This window comes from Marmota monax, unplaced genomic scaffold, assembly GCF_021218885.2.
Source record: "Marmota monax isolate L192 unplaced genomic scaffold, Marmota_monax_Labrador192_F-V1.1 WCK01_AAM20220418_F8-fsc00042, whole genome shotgun sequence".
NCBI lineage: Eukaryota > Metazoa > Chordata > Mammalia > Rodentia > Sciuridae > Marmota > Marmota monax.
The window spans coordinates 2026378-2047387 of record NW_026693008.1 but is presented as its reverse complement, the minus strand read 5'-3'; the positions used below and the strand labels follow the sequence as shown (position 1 = coordinate 2047387).

The 21010-nt window shown below is 47.3% G+C and overlaps 1 protein-coding gene and 1 long non-coding RNA gene across 11 annotated transcripts in view; one reads left to right on the top strand and one right to left on the bottom strand.

Annotated features, from left to right (window-relative positions):
* The window catches only part of Adamts9 (ADAM metallopeptidase with thrombospondin type 1 motif 9), a 157669-nt gene extending 139923 nt beyond the window's left edge, over window positions 1-17746 (bottom strand). For 2 of the 3 annotated variants that reach the window (XM_046452740.2, XM_046452741.2), the window contains exons 1-3: window positions 17625-17746; window positions 16651-17051; window positions 11650-11812 (exon numbers count right to left, since the gene is read on the bottom strand). In XM_046452740.2, coding sequence (XP_046308696.1) covers window positions 11650-11812; window positions 16651-17051; window positions 17625-17739 — 679 coding nt within the window. In that variant the 5' untranslated portion in view covers window positions 17740-17746. Of the gene's footprint in view, window positions 1-8373; window positions 9078-11649; window positions 11813-16650; window positions 17052-17624 lie in introns of those variants that run through there. The other variant, XM_058582078.1, reaches the window with a different exon arrangement.
* LOC124098120 (uncharacterized) overlaps window positions 14942-21010 on the top strand; it is a 272483-nt gene continuing 266414 nt past the window's right edge. For 3 of the 8 annotated variants that reach the window (XR_009227560.1, XR_009227558.1, XR_009227556.1), the window contains exon 1: window positions 14950-15438. This is a non-coding gene — a long non-coding RNA (uncharacterized LOC124098120). Of the gene's footprint in view, window positions 15439-21010 lie in introns of all 8 variants that reach the window. The other 5 variants (XR_006853475.2, XR_006853474.2, XR_009227559.1 and 2 more) reach the window with 4 other exon arrangements.

Here is a 21010-nt window from a genome sequence, read left to right as displayed (position 1 = left end):
TCAGGCTCCCCATTTATGGAATGGGTATGACCACAGGGAGGTGGGTCAGGTAAATGACTGAACGCACCACGGATCACTGTGAGCACTCCAGAGGGTGCCGGTGGGCACCGCTGTCAGGCTGCCCAAAGGAAGTGGCTGCTGGGCTCCCCGCTGGTGACCTTGGCCCCTATTTGCCTTTCTCAGCAGTCTGTGGCTCTGGGAGGCTATGCAGGGTGGGGTCCCAGGCCCTGTCCACAGCAGAGATGAAGGAGCACAAAGCTCTCCAGGCTCCTCCTGCCGAACACCCACCTCCCTCATGGGCCCCAGGCCAGCTGTCCTGCAGCAGCCACGCCTCTCACCCCGGGGAGAGGCCATGGCAGGGAATGGCCACAGGGGCACCTCCCCAGCCACAGGCCGCCTTGGGTAGCATCCTAAGCCCTCAGAGGAACTGGAGGTCTGAAGGCTTTCTCCACAGCTTTGCAACACTTTCTTTCCTTTTGAGGGGTGGGGGGGACCAGGGACTGAACTCAGGAGCGCTCGGCCATGGATCCACATCCCCAGCCCTATTTTGTATTTTATTTAGAGACAGGGTCTCCCTGAGTTGCTTAGCACCTTGCTTTTGCTGAGGCTGGCATTGAATTTGAGATCCTCCTGCCTCAGCCTCCCAAGCCACTGGGATTACAGGCGAGCATCATTTCGTCTAGCTGAATAATAAGTCTTAAGCATTTCCTTTCTCTGTACCTCTGTCTTGGACAAACTTTATAGTTCAGTATCTACCATACTCCTTTTTAGGGGGGAGGGAGGTGCTTAACCAGGGTGCTTAAGCACCCAGGGGTGCTTAACCACTGAGCCACATCTTCTGCCCTTTTTATTCTTTTTTTTTTTTTTGATACAGAGTCTCACTAAGTTGTTTAGGGTTTCCCTAAATTGCTGCAGCTGGCCTCCAACTTGTGATCCTCCTGCCTCAGCCTCCCGTGAAACTGGGATTACAGGAGTGTACCATCGTACCTAGCTCCGCCATACTTTCTTAGTGTATAATTCCATGAAATCTATAATGCATGAAGTGCTGGCAGTAAAATAAGGATCTATGTGTCAAATAAGGGCCTGAGAATTAAGGAACTTTTTGAAAAGACAAGCCACAATCCAGGAGACGATATTTACAAACTACATAAAGGGTCAATATCCAGAATATATAAAGAACTCTCCAAGTTCAATAATAAGAAAACAACATCTTAATTTGTTTAAAAAAATAAGCAGAAAACTTGAACAAACATTTCACCAAAGAAGACATATAAATGGTAAATATAACTACAGAAAGAGATATTAAACATTAATAGTCACGAGGGAAATATAAATTAGAACTACAATGAGACTACACTATGTTCCTATTAGAATGGCTCTAACTAAAAATAAAGCCATGATGTGTGGAGGCTGACTACAATGAGGGCAGGGCAGAAAGTCACTGGATGAGACCAAGGGGAATGAAGGGAAGGGAAAGGGTTTGCAATAGGAAAGACGGAATGAATGGACAGAACTTTTCCATGTTCATATGTGAACACACGACCAGTGAAACCCCACATCATGTCCAACCACAAGAACGGGAAGTTAGACTCCATGTGTGTATGATATGTCCAAATACACTTGACTGTCACATATATCTAAAAAAAAACATATAAATAAATGAAAGTAAGAAATAAAGAAACCCATAAAATATTGTCAATACCAAGCACTGGTGAGGATGCAAAAGAATTGAAAGTTTATACCCTGCTAATGGTACTGAAAAATGGTACAACCACTTGAAAAGTAGATCAGTAGTCCTTTGTGAAGTTAAATATACACTTAGCATATAACCTAGCAATCTCTCTCCTAGATATTTACCCCACTGCAATAAAAACTTACATTCACACACCAAAAAACCTGTATGCAAATGTTAATAATGGCTTTATTTGTAATGACTGAAAACTGTGCTGCTCACGTGCATACCATAAACTGCAGTATGTCCAACAATGTAATACTACTCAGCAATAAAAAGGATGAATGACTGATACAGGCATCAATGTAGATGAACCTCAAATGCACTCTGCTTAGTTATTCTATGATATTCCAGAAAAGGTCAAACTACAGAGACCAAAAACAGAACGTGAGGGGGACAGGTTGACTACAAAGGACAACAGGAAATATTTTATAATTTGATTGTGAACAGTTTCAAGACTGAACGTATTTGCCAAAACTTGCAGAGCTATACACTAGAATGGGTGAGGTTAGAGCATGAAAATTATACCTTCAGATAAGAATGGAAAGGAAACGCTAGAAAATACTAAGGGGAAATAAAAAGATTTAAAAAAAATCTTAGAAAAAGTCTTGGAATCACAGCAACTTGAACTTTTCCCATATGCTAACTGCATGTTTAAGTGCCTTACTCTGATTCTAATGTGTATGAGAACTGAGGATCGGTGAGAATTGGGAGTCAATTTAAACGAATAATTATATTAATAGTTGCTCCTCATTTTATTTTGCTCCTTCTCAAAGGAGGTTCTCAGTGCCCACAGGCTGTATGTGTGATCCTTTTTATGATATTAAGAACATTTTCTATTTATTAACGGTTTGCAGTTATATGGAATGTCCTATGTTGGGAGTGGGGTATGAGGGATTGAACCCAGGGGCACTCAACCACTGAGCCACAGCCGTATTTTGTATTTTATTTAGAGACAGGGTCTCACTGGTTCCTTGGCACCTTGCCATTGCTGAGGCTGGCTTTGATCACCCTGTCTCAGCCTCCAGAGCCTCTAGGATTACAAGCGTGCACCACCGCGCCCGTCCCAGAATATCCTATTTATTAATGAGGCAGATGTGTGGTCCAGACGTAAAGAGACAAATGAGAAAAGTAACCCATAAATGACCACGGCAGTGACTCTGTAACAATCTGATTATCAAAAAGAGCCCAATTCTGATGTATATAAAGTTGCAAATTTGAAATCGCAATTATATGATAAAAATAGCATTTTATAAAGTGAGAGGGCTTATCTCTGCATAGGAAGAGACCCCAGAGTTCTTTTACTTCAAAATCATAGCCCATTCAAGAGAAAGCTCTGAAGGGTCCTCACACTGACCCCTGAAACCTCCTGTTGCTGGGCGCAGTGGCGTAAGCCTGTCATCCCAGTGGCTCCAGAGGCTGAGGCAGGAGGATCGCAAGTTCAAAGGCAGCCTCAGCAACTTAGGGAGGCTCTAAGCAACTCAGTGAGACCCTGTCTCTAAATTATTTATTTATTTATTAGAAAATACCAAGAAATACTAGAAAATACTAAGAGGAAATAGAAAAACCAACAAACTTCCTGCCCCTGCAGGCCAGAGAGCCCCCTGTCATTTCCTGAGTCCCTATCATAGATGGATGTGCTGCTCAGCAGGTTTCCAGTGACTGCCCAGAAGGCAACAAATTAGCAAGTATCTGCTTTATCCTTTCCCTCCAACCGGCTGGGTTTCTGAAGCAAAGCAATCAGGACTCCCAGGATCTGATGGGTAGGAGACAGAAGAGGCCCTGAGACTGGGTGGCTGTTGAAGCAGGCACCCTCTGGCTGTCTCTGGATCCAGAACCCGGGAGAAAATGCTCCAGGGAGGGAACCAGAGAGTCCATCCAACATCAAAGAGCCTCAGTCTCTAGGCCAAGCGGACTGCCTGCCTGAAGTTTCCAACTGAGAACTGGTTCTTCAGGGTTTCAAAACACAGGTGAGAGCCAGGTACAGTGGAAGGGCCATAATCCCAGAGGCTAAGGCAGGAGGATGGAAAGTTTCAAGTTAGCCTCCGCAATTTAGAGAGACCCTGTCACTAAATAAAATACAAGACAGGGCTGGGGATATGACTCAGTGGTTGAGTGCCCCTGGGTTCAAAACCCGGTATCCACCAAAAAGGAAAAAAATTCCCCAAACCTAAAACTAGGAGGAAAATGTCAATTTGAACAATAGTAACAATAACAATGAAGCAAAAAGCAACTTAGGAGATGACAACCCAATGCAACATAAAGACCTCATTTAGATCACCCTCTAATCAAACAGGCTGCCAGGAAGTTATCTGGGGGAAAATGAGGAAAACTTTAATATAGAGACTGTTTTTGATATGGAGAAACTGTTAATTTTGCTCATGGTGAGAAATCATACTTCAGTTACGTATTAAAAGACCTGTATTGGGATATTTAGAGATATTTTAGAGATGATATTTGGGTTTGCTTTAAAATATTCCAGAAGATGACACATACCTGTAATCCTAGCAGCTCAGGAGGCTGAGGCAGGAGGATCACAAGTTCAAGGCCAGCCTCAGCAACTTATCGAGGCCCTAAGCAATTGTCTTAAAAAAGACTGGGGATATGGCTCAGTAGTAAAGTACCACTGGGTTCAATCCCTCCTACCCAAAAAATAAACAACTAGATAACTAAATAAAATGATACTAAAAAAAAAATTATTCCAGAAAATAAAAGAAGGCAAATGTGAAAATATCTTAGTCATTGTTAAATGCAGATGACGTGTTTAGGGTGATTCATTTAACTCCGGCCTCTACTTTGCTTGTGCAAAGAAGACATTCATAATAAAATGTTTTCATAAAAACAAGATGAAAGAAAAAGTTACACTAATAAATGAGAACAAATGAAGGAGAAATTGTTCCTATATTACAAGTTTCTGTTTCATTATCCTTGAATTATATTTTTTTGAAAAATGGTACTGTTATTACCAATGTTTGTTAAAGAAAAATAGGAAAGCAATGTTTTTATATAAATGCTGTAAAGATCAAGCTGAGAAAATTAAACTTGAAAATTTAGTTGCTTAAAAAAATATGTTATAATAACTTAGGATGGGTTCCAGAGGTCACTGCTTATATTGTCTTTTTATTAGACACAAAGTTATAGAAGAATATTTTTTTTAATTATAAAATTTCAAAAATTATAAAATTAAAAAAAAAATCATAAAACACTGATACGGGTGAAACAGGGGTAAATGAACAAGAAACACCAAACGGATCCAACTATCACTTAAACTTTAGGCTCAGTTCTGGGTCACCACATCTACTGTTTCCTGGTTTCCACGCTGAGGTCAAGTTCAGTTTCTCATCCGGGAATAACCTGAGCATTTTCTGCCTTGGGGCTGGGGCTTCTGGAGTAGTGCAGGGATCCCTGGGGGCTTCCAGGGCGCTGGCACCTGGTCCTTCATAGGGTGTAAAGCCTGAGGCAAAGGACCTGGGGCTGCAGAAGTTGGGTACCAACAGGGAAGCAACAGGGTTCCCCCTGGGACTGCCACTGCCACAGAGTCATTTACATAACCCCTCCCCCTTGCCTCACGAGGCTGCTGAGTTCTGTCTCTCACTCCATCTGGGCCCAACTGGCCTGGGAGCTAATCTAATCAGCTAATCTATGCTAAATTATTAATGGGATCCAGGAGGTTAATGGGTAACCTCTAGACACTCCAACAGGGGCCTGCGGGAGACACTAAGAGGCATTAGAGTCTTGGTGGGAATTTCAAGTATCAGCAACCCTCCTGAAGCCAAATCAAATTCCAGGCAGGCACTTAAAAAGTCCTGCCATCAGAAGGAACTCAGATGAATGCAATCGGAGCCAGAAAGGGACAGGCCAGAAAAATCCTCTAACAATGGTGTCTGTATGAGATGTGTGACCTTGGATGAGTCAACAGTAAGGACCTCTCTGAGTCTCAGATTCCCCATCTGCAAAATGGAGCCAAGGGAAGAATTAGGGACTACAGCTCAGAAAGCTCTTGGAATAGGGCTGACTACATGATACCTGCTCAATGAAAGTTAGCCATCCATAGATCATTTAGGGATGGGAAGCTAGATGGGAAGTCCAAGAAGATGCTCTGAAAACTGAAGTTGGAAAGAGTTGTCCAGCAGCTCGGGAGGCTGAGGCAGGAGGACTGTGAGTTCAAAGCCAGCTTCATCAAAAGCAAGGCCCTAAGCAACTCAATGAGACCCTGTCACTAAATAAAATACAAAAAAGGGTTGGGGATGGGGCTCAGTGGTTAAACACCCCTGGGTTCAATTTTCAGTACCAAAAAAAAAAAAAAAAAAAAAGTAAAAAGTAAAAATTGCCTATGTTCTTGGCAACAAGAAATAATCACTGTTAATATTTTTATGCCTTTGCTTGCAGGTGCACATATATGTATCTTAATTTTGGGGGGTGATACCTGTGAGTAAACCCAGGGTGCTTAACCACTGAGCCACATCCCAGCCCAGCCCTTTTTAAAATATTTTATTTAGAGACAGAGTCTTGCTGAGTTCCTTAGGACCTTACTAAGTGGCTGAGATGACCCTGAACGTGTGATCCTCCTGCGTCAGCCTCCCAAGCCACTGGAATTACAGGTGTGTGCTACCATGCCTGGTAAATCTTAACATTCTTAAAAAGTGACATATCATACATACTAGTTCATCACCTGCTTGTTCACTTAACGTGTACATCCATGTTTGTTAACAAATCTATGCCATCATTTTTCAGGCTGCAGAGAAATCCATCATCTGCCCACACTATAATTTATTGATCTATGCCTCACCTCAGGGATACCGGGATTGTTTCTGTTCTCTTGCTATAAAAGTATGGTATTGGCACAATGGAATATTGCTCAGCTATGAGAATAATAAAATTATGGCATTTGTGTGTAAATGGATGAAACTGGAGATTATCATGCTAAGTGAAATAAGCCAATCCCCCAAAAACCAAAGGCTGAGTGTTCTCTCTGATATGTGGATACTAACACACAATAAGGGAGGGAGGATGGAAGGATAGAAGTATTTTGGATGAGACAAAGGGGAATGAAGGGAAGGGAGGGGGATGTGAATAGGAAAGACAGTGGAGTGAATGGGACAGAACTTTCCTGTGATCATATATGAACACACGACCAGGGAAACTCCACATCATGTCCAACCACAAGAATGGGAAGCTATGCCATGTATGTGTGATAGGTCAAGATACACCCTAGTGTCATGTACAGCTAAAAAGAACAAATAGAAAATTATTTTTAAAAAAAAAAGAGCCTGGTACTGGGCATCATTCATAACTTCTTGGACATAACTGTCCAATGCTCTCTTAGAAACAGCACTGGCAGGCCAAGGGGCACATCCCACAAGACACAAAGAGAGCTGGCCTTGCTGAGGTGGGAAGACGAAAGAGGAATTTTAGTAACAGAAAAACACTGTCCCACAAGCCCAAGCCAACAGGGGGACCTTCCACAGGCTGCCTCCTTCTCCCACATCTACCAGGGAGCCCATGAGGGTCACTAACTAGAACAACTCCTAAAGCCACCTGGGGAAAGTTCAGGGTCAGAGACCGAACTGGGGATTTCACCTGGAGGCCAGCAGTGAATCGGCAGCAGGAGGGGGCTTACCAAAGCCACCTCCTCTCCCCAGGGCTCCCACCAGACTGTCACTGGTCTCCTGCAGCCTGGGGCGGACAGGCTGGCCAGCTCAGTGGAACTGACGAAGACCTACTGTGGAGGGATACTGCAGTCACAAGGGCCTGGCATAGGAAACTGACCCCTCGCCCCTCGTGCTGGACCCAAGGAACTTATCAACAGGATGCAAAGACAAATAAATGCGGTCACACCCAAGTGGCCCAAGGTACACAGAGACAGCTCATGATAGCAGAGATGATCTGGAAAGGGAGCCACTGGGCCAAGAGACACTTTCGCTTTCGAGAAATAGAATGTCAACAAGCTGCGCTGGGTACAGAGGAAACAAGCAGGCGGAAAGCACTCTCAACCCTGCCACCAGCAAGTCCCTTAGACCTTTTCTGACCTGGTCCCACCAACCTGTAATCTGGGTTAGGCCAGAGGCCTTGCCTGGCTCAGATCCCCAGAATCCAGCAACTCCAGGGTGACACCTAGCTCAGCAGAGGACTCTGGGGCACCAGTCCCAGGACTTGGGCCAGAGACAGTTCTGCCACATGGTCCCTAGGTAGGATCACTGCTGGAAATGAGAGAGGGACCCCACAGCGGAGCCTCAGTTTCCTATACTGTCTACAACTAGAGAATTGGATTAGACCTGACTGCTAAGGTTTCCCCCATCGCAAATACTGTATTATCCTAGATAAAGAAGGCATCAACATACAAGGTCAAGTCCAGCAGGAGACAGAGATCACAGCCCTATAGCCAACTTCAGCAGAGACACACCCACTGAGCTCTAGTCTGAATCACTTGGAAGACGCAGGAAAGCCACTGATTCTAGTTCCATCCCATTTTTCTGCAAGATACGTTTGTTTCTAAAGAATCTGCATTTGTGTCCCTGCTCTTGGGTGGGAGGACACATGGCTGAAGCTGCATGACTGGCCTAGGGAGGCGGCCCTTGTCCTCTCTGGCAAGAGGGACCACGCCCACCCCAATCTCCATTCACTCCCTAGACAAGGGCTACCTGGTGTCGGAGATTTCCAAGACCTGCAGAGCCGTCCCTCTAACGGTGCTTGTGGATTGTGCCACAGTTCAAAGTGCCTTCCACCTGTTCTGAGCCTCTGTTCTGAGCCGCCTGTATCTGAATTCAAAGAAGGGGTGCAGAAGCAGCTGGAAGAGAGAAACCAGAGTGGCAGAGTCCCGCAGCGATCTTTGGAAGAGCCAGCCGAAACTGCTGGGCTCCTGATCCATCTCAGGGGGTGAAGGCCGGGCACACCATATTGGTCACTGGCAAGGAAACTGAACAGCAGCATTGGGGCTGAGAGGTGGCTCAGTGGCAGGGCGCTTCCTAACACAGGGGAGGCACTGGGGTTGATCTCAGCGCCGCATAAAAATAAATATATACAATAAGGGGATTGTGCCCATCTACAACTAAAAAGTTTTTTAAAATATATTTTTAAAAATCAGCATTTGTGACTTGGAAGGCGTTACATACAGCCCAGATGTCAGTAATGATTAGAACACAAATAAGCTTTTGTGGAAAAAAATAAGGCGTCTTCCATTGATAGTTCTCAATCTTTACTTTTTTGTTTTGGTACTAGGGATTGAACTCAGGGCCACTTGATCACTGAACCCCATCCCCAGCCTTATTTTGTATTTTATTTAGAGACAGGGTCTCACTGAGTTGCTTAGGGCCTCACTTTTGCAGAGGCTGACTTTGAACTCGAGATCCTCCTGACTCAGGCTTCTGAGTTGCTGGGATTACAGGCATGAGACACTGAGCCTGGCTCAATATTTACTCTTAAAATTCCTTCTTCTTAGTGTTTTTAACACGTCTTGACAATGACTTGTCCTCTCAGAAAATTAAATGTCCACTAACTTGGATAATTGAACCTTGAGTATTTTCTGGAATGTCAGCACTGAGACTTTCTCTTCCCAGCTAACTTCCCTTTTCCACCAGTCACCTACACAGACGAAATGGCTCTTGGAGTAAGAAGATCGTGAAACTCTTACTGAGGACTAGGTGTAAGATCTTGGCGAGGGTACTTCATTGCTCTAAGCCTCAGCTTCTTCCCCAGATACAACTGAAATCAGAATGGCACCTATCTCATAAATTTGTGATAAAGAAGAATGAAACAGCCCGGGTGCAGTGGCCCACGCCTGTAGTGCCAGCAGCTTGGGAGGCTGAGGCAGGAGGATCGGGAGTTCAAAGCCAGACTCAGCAACAGTGAGGCCCTAAGCAACTCAGTGAGACCTTGTCTCTAAATAAAATATAAAATAGGGCTGGGGATGGGGCTCAGTGGTTGAGTGCCCCTGGGTTCAATTCCCCATACCAAAAAAAAAGATGAATGAAACAGTATAAATAATATACTTGCAGCGCCAATAGTAATTTTTTAAAATGTTGGTTTGTAGCCACTTTTGGAAAGAATACATAATGTTCTAAAAGTTAATCGGTAAGAATATTATTTCAGTGTCTTTTGAACATGTTATGAAGAAAGGAGGAGAAGAAACACATTTTTTCTATCACATGCTTCACATACATTTATGGACATATTTAAAATATGTACTTGTGCCAGGTACAGTGGCACACACCTGTAATCTCAGAGGTTTGGGAGGCTGAGGAAGGAGGATCATGAGTTCAAAGCCAGCCTCAGCAACTCAGTGAGGCCCTAAGCCACTCAGTGAGACCCTGTCTCTAAATAAAATACAAAATAGGGCTGGAGACATGGCTCAGTGGTTAAGCACCCTGGATTCAATCAGTATAAAAAAATCAGTACAAAAAAAAAAGTGTACTTTGGAATATGGATTTGGGAAGTCAAAAAGTGAAGGGCAATGGTCTTAGCAGTATAGGCAGATAAATACATACATACATACATACATAAATAAATAAATAAATAAATAGTGACAAATGCCTTGACCATTAAACTTGCTGGTGGTGGCAGTCTTGATGCTACACAAGCTCCCGGGCCTACTGTCTATGGGTATGTCCACCCAATCCCAGCTCATCTTGAGCAAGACAGGACTTCAGTGACACTCATCCAGGCTTGGAGGTCAGAACACAGAACTGAATACAGTGAAGCCACGAGACCTAGGATGCCGCCCTCTTAGTCATCGGTTGATGCTATCTTTAATTAAAGGGTTCACTTTAGAAATAGCAATTCCAAGAGGGAAGAGGACACCAGATACTATCACCAGGGGATGACCTGATCCACACACAAAATGAAGCAAGCAATCATATGAGAAGTATTTGAAGAACTCCCTGTCAGTCTGGAAGGTTTTGTTATTTGCACATACTATGAAGACCCTGAAGAGCTGGTTAATTTGTTGATGTAATTTTTTTTTTTTTTTATACCAGGGATTGAACCCAGGGGCGCTCAACCACTGAGCCACATCTCCAGCTCCTTTTTATGTTTTATTTTGAAACAGGGTCTTGTTATGTTACTTAGAATCTCGCTAAGTGGCTGAGGCTGGCTTTGAACTCACGATCCTCCTGCCTCAGCCTCCCGAGCTGCCGGGATGACAGGAGTGAGCCACTGAGCCCACCCACCTGAGGGATGATTTTAACGATAAGCTATCATTAAGTAGAAAGCAACCAGGCTCAGGAGACAATGGCGGTTGCTGTAGGACTGTAGATGGAAGAACAGGGACCAGCATCAGCTTTCCAAGGTGTCTGCAATGACAGATCCCTGACAGTGGCCAAACAGATCAGTAAGCAGCCTGTGACAATCTGGTCAGAATGGAAAGAGATCTAGTAGTGGGTACAGGCCCACTCCTTTATTTCCTGAAACCACAGGACATTAGCAAAAGTGAAGTTGGTAGGAAAATTTCAGATAAAACAAAAGATTTTGCAAATTCCATTTGTAAGGCAATTCTTGTAACCCTACACAGGAAGAAGCCCAGAAAAACAAAGTCACTAGAACACACCAAGAAAATACAAGCAATTGCTGATGGGGTATATCACTGTCACAGCTTCAAAAAACTACTAAAGCTGAGTCCTAAAAATTAGCAACTTGCAACAGAAGACTCAGCTCTGCCCACACAGGAATTGGAATCACCACTTCATGCTTTTGAATCCTCACTTTGCCAAGTTTCAGCTGTGCAACCTTTGAAACGTCACTAAACCGCTCTGAAGTTTCCATATCTACATGGGGCCGAGGGTATACCTACCTCACTGGAGGACTGAACAAAAGACAACGATACAGTAGTGCCTTGCAAACTGCAAAAGAGCTACATCTCTGAAGTCTGGCTAATGAACCCATCTCACAGAGTTGGCATCTCCACTTAAATAAGAAGCAAATACCTGAGGTGTCACACGTATGACTTCCTGGAGAGGGCTCCCTCTGGGGGCTACTACGCCTATAAATAATGTGGGGCTTGTTTTGCTCCTCTTCATCGTCTTGTTCGTCCACGGACAATAGCGGTTCAATAAAATAATCCCCATCATGGAACCGAAATGTGCCCAGCTGCAAATGAAGAGAGAAGTTGATTTAGCAGAATTTAGCCAATGGAAGGGAAAACAAAACAAAACAGAACAATTCCAAGTAGAGACAGGCTCATTCTATTCAACCCCTTTCCTTTGTGGGCAGTTCTGCCCATAGAGGACTTGCAGTCCATGTTTACAGTGAAAATACTGCAGCATGTATGGAGAAGATTTTCACCCTCTGCCATCTTGGTACCTTCTTTTCAGAGATTGAACCCAGGGATGCTTAACCACTGTGCCCCATCCCCAGCTCTTTTTTACATTTTATTTAGAGACAGGGTCTCACTGAGTTGTTCAGGACCTCAGTGAGTTGCTGAGGCTGGCTCTGAACTCGTGATCCTCCTGCCTCAGCCTCCCGAGCTGATGGGATTACAGGTGTGTGCCACCGCACTGGGCAGGTGGCTTTTTTAACTGCACTGAGATGGAGCTTATTGTTTGTCAGGTGGAGATAAAGATGCTTTCTGTCAAGGACCATTCTGCAGATTAAATGAGAGAATGCAAATAAAGCGCCTGACACCTTAGAAGGGCTTAGAACTCATTAGTGGTTTCTGGTATGGCAGGATCCACCAGGGCTCCTACCAACCATGCTAAGCATCTTGAGAAAGGCCACTCTTTCTACTCCTAACAAGTTTTGCCAACTGTCCATGATACTTCAAGCTCCCACCACCCAAACCAGACAATACTCCAACCAATACTCCATGTCGTGCCAGTGGGCGGTGTCTAAGAGAAGAAATCAAACTCTTCTCTTTCTCCGCCGTCCTGTTTCCCACACCAGAAAATAATCCGCAGGCTTCTGCCCTTCCTGGGCACAAGAGAAATGACTGTCCCCAAAGGCCAGCATCTGCCACATGCAGAGCTTGTTAGAAATGCAAATGATTATACACCAACCCAAACCTGATCCACTGCATCAGAATATCTGGGGCAGGCTCCAGGAATCAGATTTTAATGAGCCCCCAGGGTATTCTTAAAAATGATAACAGGTGAGAAGCACCAGGCTCCAAACCAGGTAATATCAAAATTGCCCCGGAAATCCTGTTTTTTGATACTGGGAATTGAACTCAGGGGTACTTAACCACTGAGCCACATCCCCAGCCCTATTTGGTATTTTATTTAGAGACAGGGTCTCACTGAGTTGCTTAAGGCCTTGCTAAGTTGCTGAGGTTGGCCTTGAACTTTCAATCCTCCAGCCTCATTCTTCTGAGCCACTGGGTGACAGGTGTGGGCCACTGCACCCGGCCAGAATTTGTATTCTTAAGACAGTTTTCCACATGATTCAGGAGGACTTGTTTAAGAAGGAAACAGCTCTACTGTCATCGAAGAGACAGAGTGGCTGGTTACCAGAGGAGGCTTTTGAACACATTTCCTTTCACCGGGGGATCTCTCTCTGAAATTAACATGTAACTTCGGGGCTCTCTGAGCACAAATCAGGTAGATCCACCAAACACGAGAAATCTACCAGAGACAGGAATACTAAAGAAAAGCCTGGGAATGCACGTGGAGAAGTTGGGCCACCTGCGGTTGGTCAATGGGGAAACCACTGGCACAGAAAGGGAGTGATCTGTTCAGAGTTCCCCTCCAATGGTGAAGAAGCAGCCGGACAAGTCAAGAACTGAGGATTCCAACTAAAATAGGTGCCTTTTCTACAAAAAAAAAATCCTGAAGTTCCCGAAAGAGCACAGATGGAGTCTCTGACTCATGGTTCACAGCACTGAGCAGAAAGACCAGAGTGGGTCCCAACTGCCACTGACCAGCTGGGAGGCCTCAGGCAAGACTCCAGGTCAAAGCCTCAGTGTCCTTAATAGTAAAATGGGTTTTTGAAGCACTGTCCTCAGGAGGCTCTGGGTAAAACAATGCATACAGTAAAGTGCTTATTATGGTGCCAGGATAACGGCTCCATGCACGACAATAACAATATGGCACCAAAATTGATTTTGCCATTGATTCACAAATAGCTGCTGGGCCAGAGTTACCTTTTCTTGGCTAAGGGGATCCTTTTTCAAATGTACATATTAAGTACACATAGGATTGAAGGATCCAATGCCAGAGAAGAATTGATGGTGACCTGGCTACTAAGGATGAAGGAACAGAATCTGTGCACCTGGGAACTTCAACGCAGGAAAGAATGCAGCAAGCATCACAACAGAGAGACAGCTAAGTGGACCAGAGAGATGCTATCTATCTATCTGTATGGGAAGGTCTCCCTGGGAAGGGGGCGTACTTGACGCTTTAAGAAGAGTATGTTTTGGACATGGGAAGCTGTATGAAGTGATTCAGAGGGAATAAAGCAGATTGCCTGAAATATAGGATTTCAGGAGAAAAACTTGAGTGTGAGATGGCTGTGGTGTGAGCGAATGTAATGTAAGAGGTCTTAACTGCTCAATGAAGGAGTCTATGGTTGTTTACTAGACCATGGGCCATGGGGGCTACGTAAAGTACCTGGGCAGAGTGGTGATGAGTACTTGTGCTCAGTCATCATTCATCTGTTAGTGGTGTGTGTGTGTGGGGGGGGGCAGGGATTTAGAGAAAAGACTGGAAGACAAGAGCCTGTGGAAGTTTGTCTTAGACAACAGTCCTAATGAGAGCCTGGGATGGGGGAGGGGGGAATCGGGGGAGGGGGAAAGAGAAGGAAAATAGAAGAGAGGTAGGGATGTTCAGAAGTAAGCAAAACACCTGAGCTGGAACTCTGGGGAACGGATAACTGACATGCAGGTGGCCCCGCCCACTCAAAGGAGTGGAAGACTTCCTGGGCAAAACATCTGGAACATCCTAATTCCAAGGCTCCAAAAACGGTAAGGAGAAATCTCAGGAGGAAATAAAAATTGCAGAAGGAACACAAAGGGGCAGGGCGCTGGAACTAGATTAAAGGCTGGAGGTACAGAGAGCACCTATCTTTAAGATCCATGCAGACTCTTTTCCCCAAACGAGGCAGATGACAAATCAAACGCAATATGAATATGATGGCCATTGCCCAGGGAGTGGCTTCGGTTCTCAGTTCCCCCCAAAGACCACGTGTTACCACCTAAAACTACCAATGGAAATGAAGGTTCTGCGCAGCAAAACATTCAAACCAGTGCTGGGGCCACCCGGCTTCAGAGGGGGGCGGAGGCGGGGAGAGAGGAGGAGTGAGGAGTGTTTACAAACTTGACGTGCACTCGCAGCTCGAGTCGCGGGGACTAGGGATTGGAGGGTACTACCTTGAAACCCCGGGGCGCTGAAGCTCGCTCGGTCAGACGCCGGACTTCGCGCCCACCTAAGCCATCACCTGCTAAAGACCCAAGGGATCCCACCGTCCAGGCCCTAGGTCTCCGGGCAGCGATGACTCACTCACCGCAGCACCCCTCCTCCGCTGCCCAGCCACACTGCGGTCTCCGCCTACCCCCAATCTCCACGACGCGCTTCGGGCGCAGAGATTCCCGGCGTTTAGCTGGGGTGAGCAGAGGTTCAGCCCCTTCCCCACATCCCAGTGGGCTAGACCTCCTCCCTCCCCGTCTTCAAGCTGGCTTACCCCTCCCTCGAAAGCCTTCCCTCGTGAGGAGGAGGATGCGACGTCCAGATCTGGAGCTTAAGACCCAAGACCGCAGCGCGCAACGGGGCTGCCGAGCTCCCTGGGTGAGTACTTAAGCCCCCACTTAGAAAAGATGGTGGGGGGAGTGTGGGTGCTCTGGGTGAGAGTAGACACATCATAGACGCAAGGTTTAATACCCAAAGGAGCGTACGACGCCACGCCGTAAGCTAGGCGAGCCTGCCCGGGAAAGTTTCTGCGTCATACGCGCGTGGCAGAAACGCACGTCGCTTGGGAAAGTCAAGGATCATTCTGGCTGGGGCCAGAAGCGTACATCGGGTCCTCGGATGTCGTGGGAAGAGGGAGAGGATGCCCTATAGACCTAGTGGAGGGTAAAGGGCTAGGGGGTGGGGGTCGGAAAGCAGGGGGGGCGGGTACAAACTTGGATCCCCTGCCAAGTGCGTATCTGGCAGCTCCGGGAGGTCGTAGTCCCGTCCAGCCTCCCTAGGGAAACCTGCCCAGAGGATCCCTTCTGCCTACACTCCCAGGGAACCACCACGGGTTCCAGAAGAACCAAAATCACGTCCGGGCAGTCTCTTTAAGCTCTGTCCCAATAATTCCTGCGTCTTGGGCCACCCCGCCAGCAGGGTGCAGAGTCGGACTGCGCTGCACCCCCCACTCACGGCTTCCACCCTAAATCGCAGAGTTGGAAGCAGGCTCCGCCCTCTCCCCCGCCCTCAGAGCCTTTGGCCCGCCCTTCCGTTCCTGGGACGCGACCTGCTCCCTGTCATTCCGGTTCAGTTTTAGGATTCTTTGCGCTTGATAAAAGGTCCCGGGAGAAGGCGGAGAATCCAGATTACTCGCCTCAGTTCCCCAAACACTGAGAAGGAATTCCCAGTACCCGTGGCTGGGAATTGTCAATCCACAATCCCGACCCAGGACGCGCCAATGAGGAGTCGGGTCCGCCCTGCGCTCAGCTGCTCCGCTCGCGGGCAGCCAAGTTGGTTGCAACAAACCACAACTCCAGCAACTTTCTCCGAGTTTGGAAACCGACTTCCAGGCCGCCTTGCAGCGTTGGGCAAAGCACAGCTGAGCCGACTCTGGCCCCTAGAAAGCCCCCTAAACATCCACCAGCCTCTCGGGGCGGGTGCGTGCGATCCTTGGGAGTGTACGTGCACGCAGAGCTAGCAGCCCCCAGCCCCAGGGACCCAGACGAGTTTCTGGGTGCAGGGAGCGTCTCCGGGCCTGGAGAGCAATTAAGTCTTAAAGAAGCAGGCGACGAGGCGGGAGGGCAGGGCAGGGGGCACGCGCCCACTTACCATTCCCGAGCAGAGACTGATGACCGCCGCGTGCTCGGGCTTGGTATTGACATGGCCTTTGTAGAAACAGTGCTTGAGTTCTGCTTCCTCTTCGGAATAAAACTGGGTCTGGTTCACCCCGGGCGCCCCGAGGAGGGTGACAGTGAACTGTGGAGCGATAAATCCGGCATGGGCGGTGAGATTAAATAGAAACTGCTGGCCGAAGGCGGAGAGGCGGTAATGCGCCTGGGAGGAGGTAGAGGAGGAAGAGGAGGAGGCGAAGGCAGGCCAGGGGTCAGAGGCAGAGTTAATGCTCCGTCGCCTTCTTTTGAAGTGCACGTTCGCTGGAAAGGGTTCTCCGAGAGCGTTCACTCGGATGGGAGAGGCGATTTCGTATTCGCTCAGGGTCTCTAATAATTTCACTGCAGAGAGAAGCAGAGGTATATGAGCCAATAGTTCATTTCCCGGCAAGTTTTCATTTTAAAACGAAGATGGGGACTTTGTCCGGACTTATTTTCTAGACCATTTGACTCGACCCTTTCACCCTTTATCATTGGACAAATATTTGCTGAGCACCTACTATGTAACAGTAACAGTCAAGAGCAATGCTGGGCGCAGAGGATACAACCACTGGAAGTCAGACAATGAACGAGTCAAGATACATAAGATAATTTCAGATCTTTGATGAATGCCTTGAATAAAATAAAACGTGCGCTATCTGGTGGCCCCAGTTACTTAGTAACTTTAATTTGAGGCGTGGGTTAGGGAAGGTGAAAGATCAGGCTAGAAGCAAGGGTGGTGGGGAGTAACTAAATTAAAGTGTGTCCCTAACAATTGGCTGGGGGTTGACCCAAAGAAGGAGAGGTTCCAAAGCGGGAGGTAATTCTTTCTAGGAAAAGGAGAGGCCTCCGCTGCGGGGTGCCCCCGCCCGGGAGCGAGTTCAGGGAGGCAGCGACCGGGCCAGAGGGGGTCCCAGGGGCCAGAGCCTCGTTTACCTTGCCTCGGGTGCAGCCTGTCCTTGCGCACGGCCGCCGCGGCGTCTGGGCTCCCCATCTCGGCCAGGTCCCGCACCAGGAGCGTTAGCAGTGTGGCCCAGGATACAAACTGCATGGTGCTCCCCACCCCTCCCCCCTGCCCCCACCCCCTCCCTCCTGCCCGCCTAGGCTGCGGCGGCGACGCTAGGCAGCAGCCGTGGAGAGCGCGCGGAGCCCGGCGCGGCCACCAACTTTTGACTTTAGGAGTCGCTGAGGTCGTGCGGTGAGGGTCCCGTCTGCGCGCGGCTGAGCAACGCTGCCGCCTGCCGAGAGCTGAGCCGCTCGGGCCGCAGGAGGAGCCGGAGGAGCAGGAGAAGGAGGAGGAGGACTGGGGCTCGGCTGCTCGGCCGCATAATGTCCAGCGAGCGGGCGCGGAACGTGCGCTCCGAGGCGCTGGGCGCCCTGTGCTGGCGCGGATAGCCGAGCGGCTTCTTGAATGGGGGCCGGGGGCGGGGGCCGGGTCCTCCGCCGCTCAAATACCCCCGTGCACGCCTCTAGGAGGAGCAGAGGGGAGGAGGAAGCCAGGCGAGCGCGGCCCGCCTCCTTCCAGACCGTGTCCCCTCCTCGGCCCGTGCGCGACTCGCAGAGAGAGAGAGAGAGAGAGAGAGAGAGAGAGAGAGAGAGAGAGAGAGAGAAGAGAGAGAGACCCCTCAGGCCACAACAGGCCGGGGCCAGAGGCGCCAGCCGCGCTTGGCCCGTCGATCGCAGCCAGCGCCACCTCCCTGAGATGGGTTTTCTGAGACTCCCTGCCCTGGGGAGCAGGAGCAGAGAAAGTTCTCTCCCTTTCCAGACGCGCAGCACTCCCCCCGCCCCCGCCCCCGCCGCACCCCGGGTCTCTTTCCTTCTGTTTACCTCCCGGCCCTCCTAGAGACTCTAGGGACTCAGACTCTCTCCGGTGCCCCCACCGCTGGCCTCTTTCTCCCCTTACCACTGCGCCCCTATTTGCCGTATTTCCCCCTTTCCTTTCTCTCTCTCTCTCTCTCCTGTCCCCGTCTCTCTCCACCAGTCCTCTTTTTTTGGTGTTTCTTGTAAGTGAAAGTAACCCAGCGCAGGGTGCCTTGGCGTCCTACTCCTGCTCACTCGCGCCGGGATCTGGCACCTGAGCTCCTCTCTCGATTTAATCGCCCCAAGCCAAGAGTTTAAAGACAGGGTTCTCACTCCTGCAAATCGAGCCCTGTTTCCAGCCCGTGGTCCCTGGAAAGTTTCGCAACATTTTGAAACTGCTTTCTCCCAACTTCTGCCCTTATCCCGAGAGGGTCTGTAGGTTCCTGTGGGTCCCCAGCCCAAAAAAGGTTAGGAACGGCTCCGGGCAGCGAAAAGGGGCGGGGACTTTGGCGCCCCTAACTACCCCGGGTTTAGAGAGGGGAGGAGAGAGGGAGGGACGTAGTGCGAGGTTGTGGATCCCTAGGGGAAGTACCAGTAGCTAGAGGGATTTCTCATTCACTTCCGTTGGCTTTGGGCAGAGATGCTTGGAGCTGCTCAGAGCAGACTCTTCCAGCTACAGCTCCCTGCGACTGAGGATGCATATTTGAAAGTCAGAACTTACGCCAGAGAGAGTGGGAATGGCGGGGGGAGGAGCAGGGAAGAGAAGAGAAAGAAAACTGTTTAATCCTGGGTGGTTCAAAAGCTCTCAGGGAGAGAGGATGTGCTGATTTCAAGAGAAAGGAAATGGCAATTTCAGTAAAAGATATGATATAAATAAATAGATGATACTTAAATATATATTTAAAACATAAATGTGTATATAATGTGTGTGTGTGTATATGTTTGCCCAAGTGTCCTAGAACCAGGGTTCTCTGTTGTTTGGTAGTCTACCACTCAGGACTGAAAATACCAAAGATTTGGCACCAAAGAGCAATATGCTAGAAGCACTCACAATTCTAGAAATATTCCTATGTGCATTTGTCCAGGTAGAGAGGAAAATGACTTGGCAAGATTGGAATTTCCTAAATAAGTTACTAATCCAAATCTGTTACTGTGGCCACGGTGTGGCTGTATTACTGGAATTTCATAATGGGTATATACTACATAAAGTTGGTAAAGTACCCGTCTGTCATGCACACAATCTGAGATTTTTAAGGATGGCAGTTTTTTCCCTTTCCACATTTCTTATCGGTATGTTATAGTTGTATAATGATGAGATTTGTTGTTAGGAATGCACCCAGTTTAACAATGTAATTGGGCTCTCCCCAGCCCTCCCCCCAACGGTCCACCCCTCCTAGCCCCTGGTCCCTCTCCTCTACTGATCTCCCTTTGATTTTCAGGAGTTCCCTGCCCCCACCTCTCTTTTCCTTTTTCCTCTCTAGCTTTCACATATGACCCTTGACCTTCTCAGTTGGGCTTATTTGGCTTAATATGATGGTCTTAAGTTCCATTCATTTTCCTGCCAATGACATAATTTCATTTTTCTTTATGACTGAATAAACTCGATTGTGTGTGTGTGTGTGTGTGTGTGTGTGTATATATATATATATATATATATATATATATATATATATATATATTGCATTTTCTTCATCCGTTCTTCCGTTGATGGACAGACACCCAGGCTGATTCCATAGTTTGGCTATTGTGAATTGTGCTGTTATAAACATGGTGTCCATGTGTCACTGTAGTATGATGGCTTTAATTCCTTAGGATAAATGCCAGGGAGTGATAGCTGGTCCTACGGTGGTTCCATGCCTACTCTTTTGAGGAACCGCCATACTGATTTCCAGAGTGGTGGTACTAATTGACAATCCCCATCAACAGTGTAGAGGTGATTTAAAGGATTGGCAGTCTTGACTGTTTAAAACAATCTATGGAAGTGTACTTCTGATATGTCATCTTTCTTTCATTATGTGATAAAATTCCTCAGAGCCTGGGACTTGCTAAGGGTTCAGCATGGAACAGAAAAATATCAAGAAATCAATCTATGAGCTGATTCCAGTAAAAACTATGATAGTACTTTTACTCAAATTACTCAGAAATAGAGTACTTTTCAGTATTTTTCCATTAGATGATTTCCTTCTCTTTCAAGTCAAACCACTCCTGATGAAGAGAACCAAAGAGGGTATAAATTTTACATGTAGCAACTGATTTCTCTGTGTGAACCATCTCCTGTGCTTCTTTTCTAAAAATTTGCTTTATGAATGAACTTTGTCTACAGTTTGGGAAAACTGTTTCTGATACAACACAGTCTTATCCACAAAAGCTGAAGGGGGAGGAGATATCAAGTATCTCCTGAGACCACCCGAGGTGATGGAGACCCTGGACTTCTGCATTTCACGTCCTCCTTTCCTCGGTGGATTACTGCACCTCTGCATCTGTGCTATAAAGGAGTTTTGTTTTAGTACAAGGGATTGAAC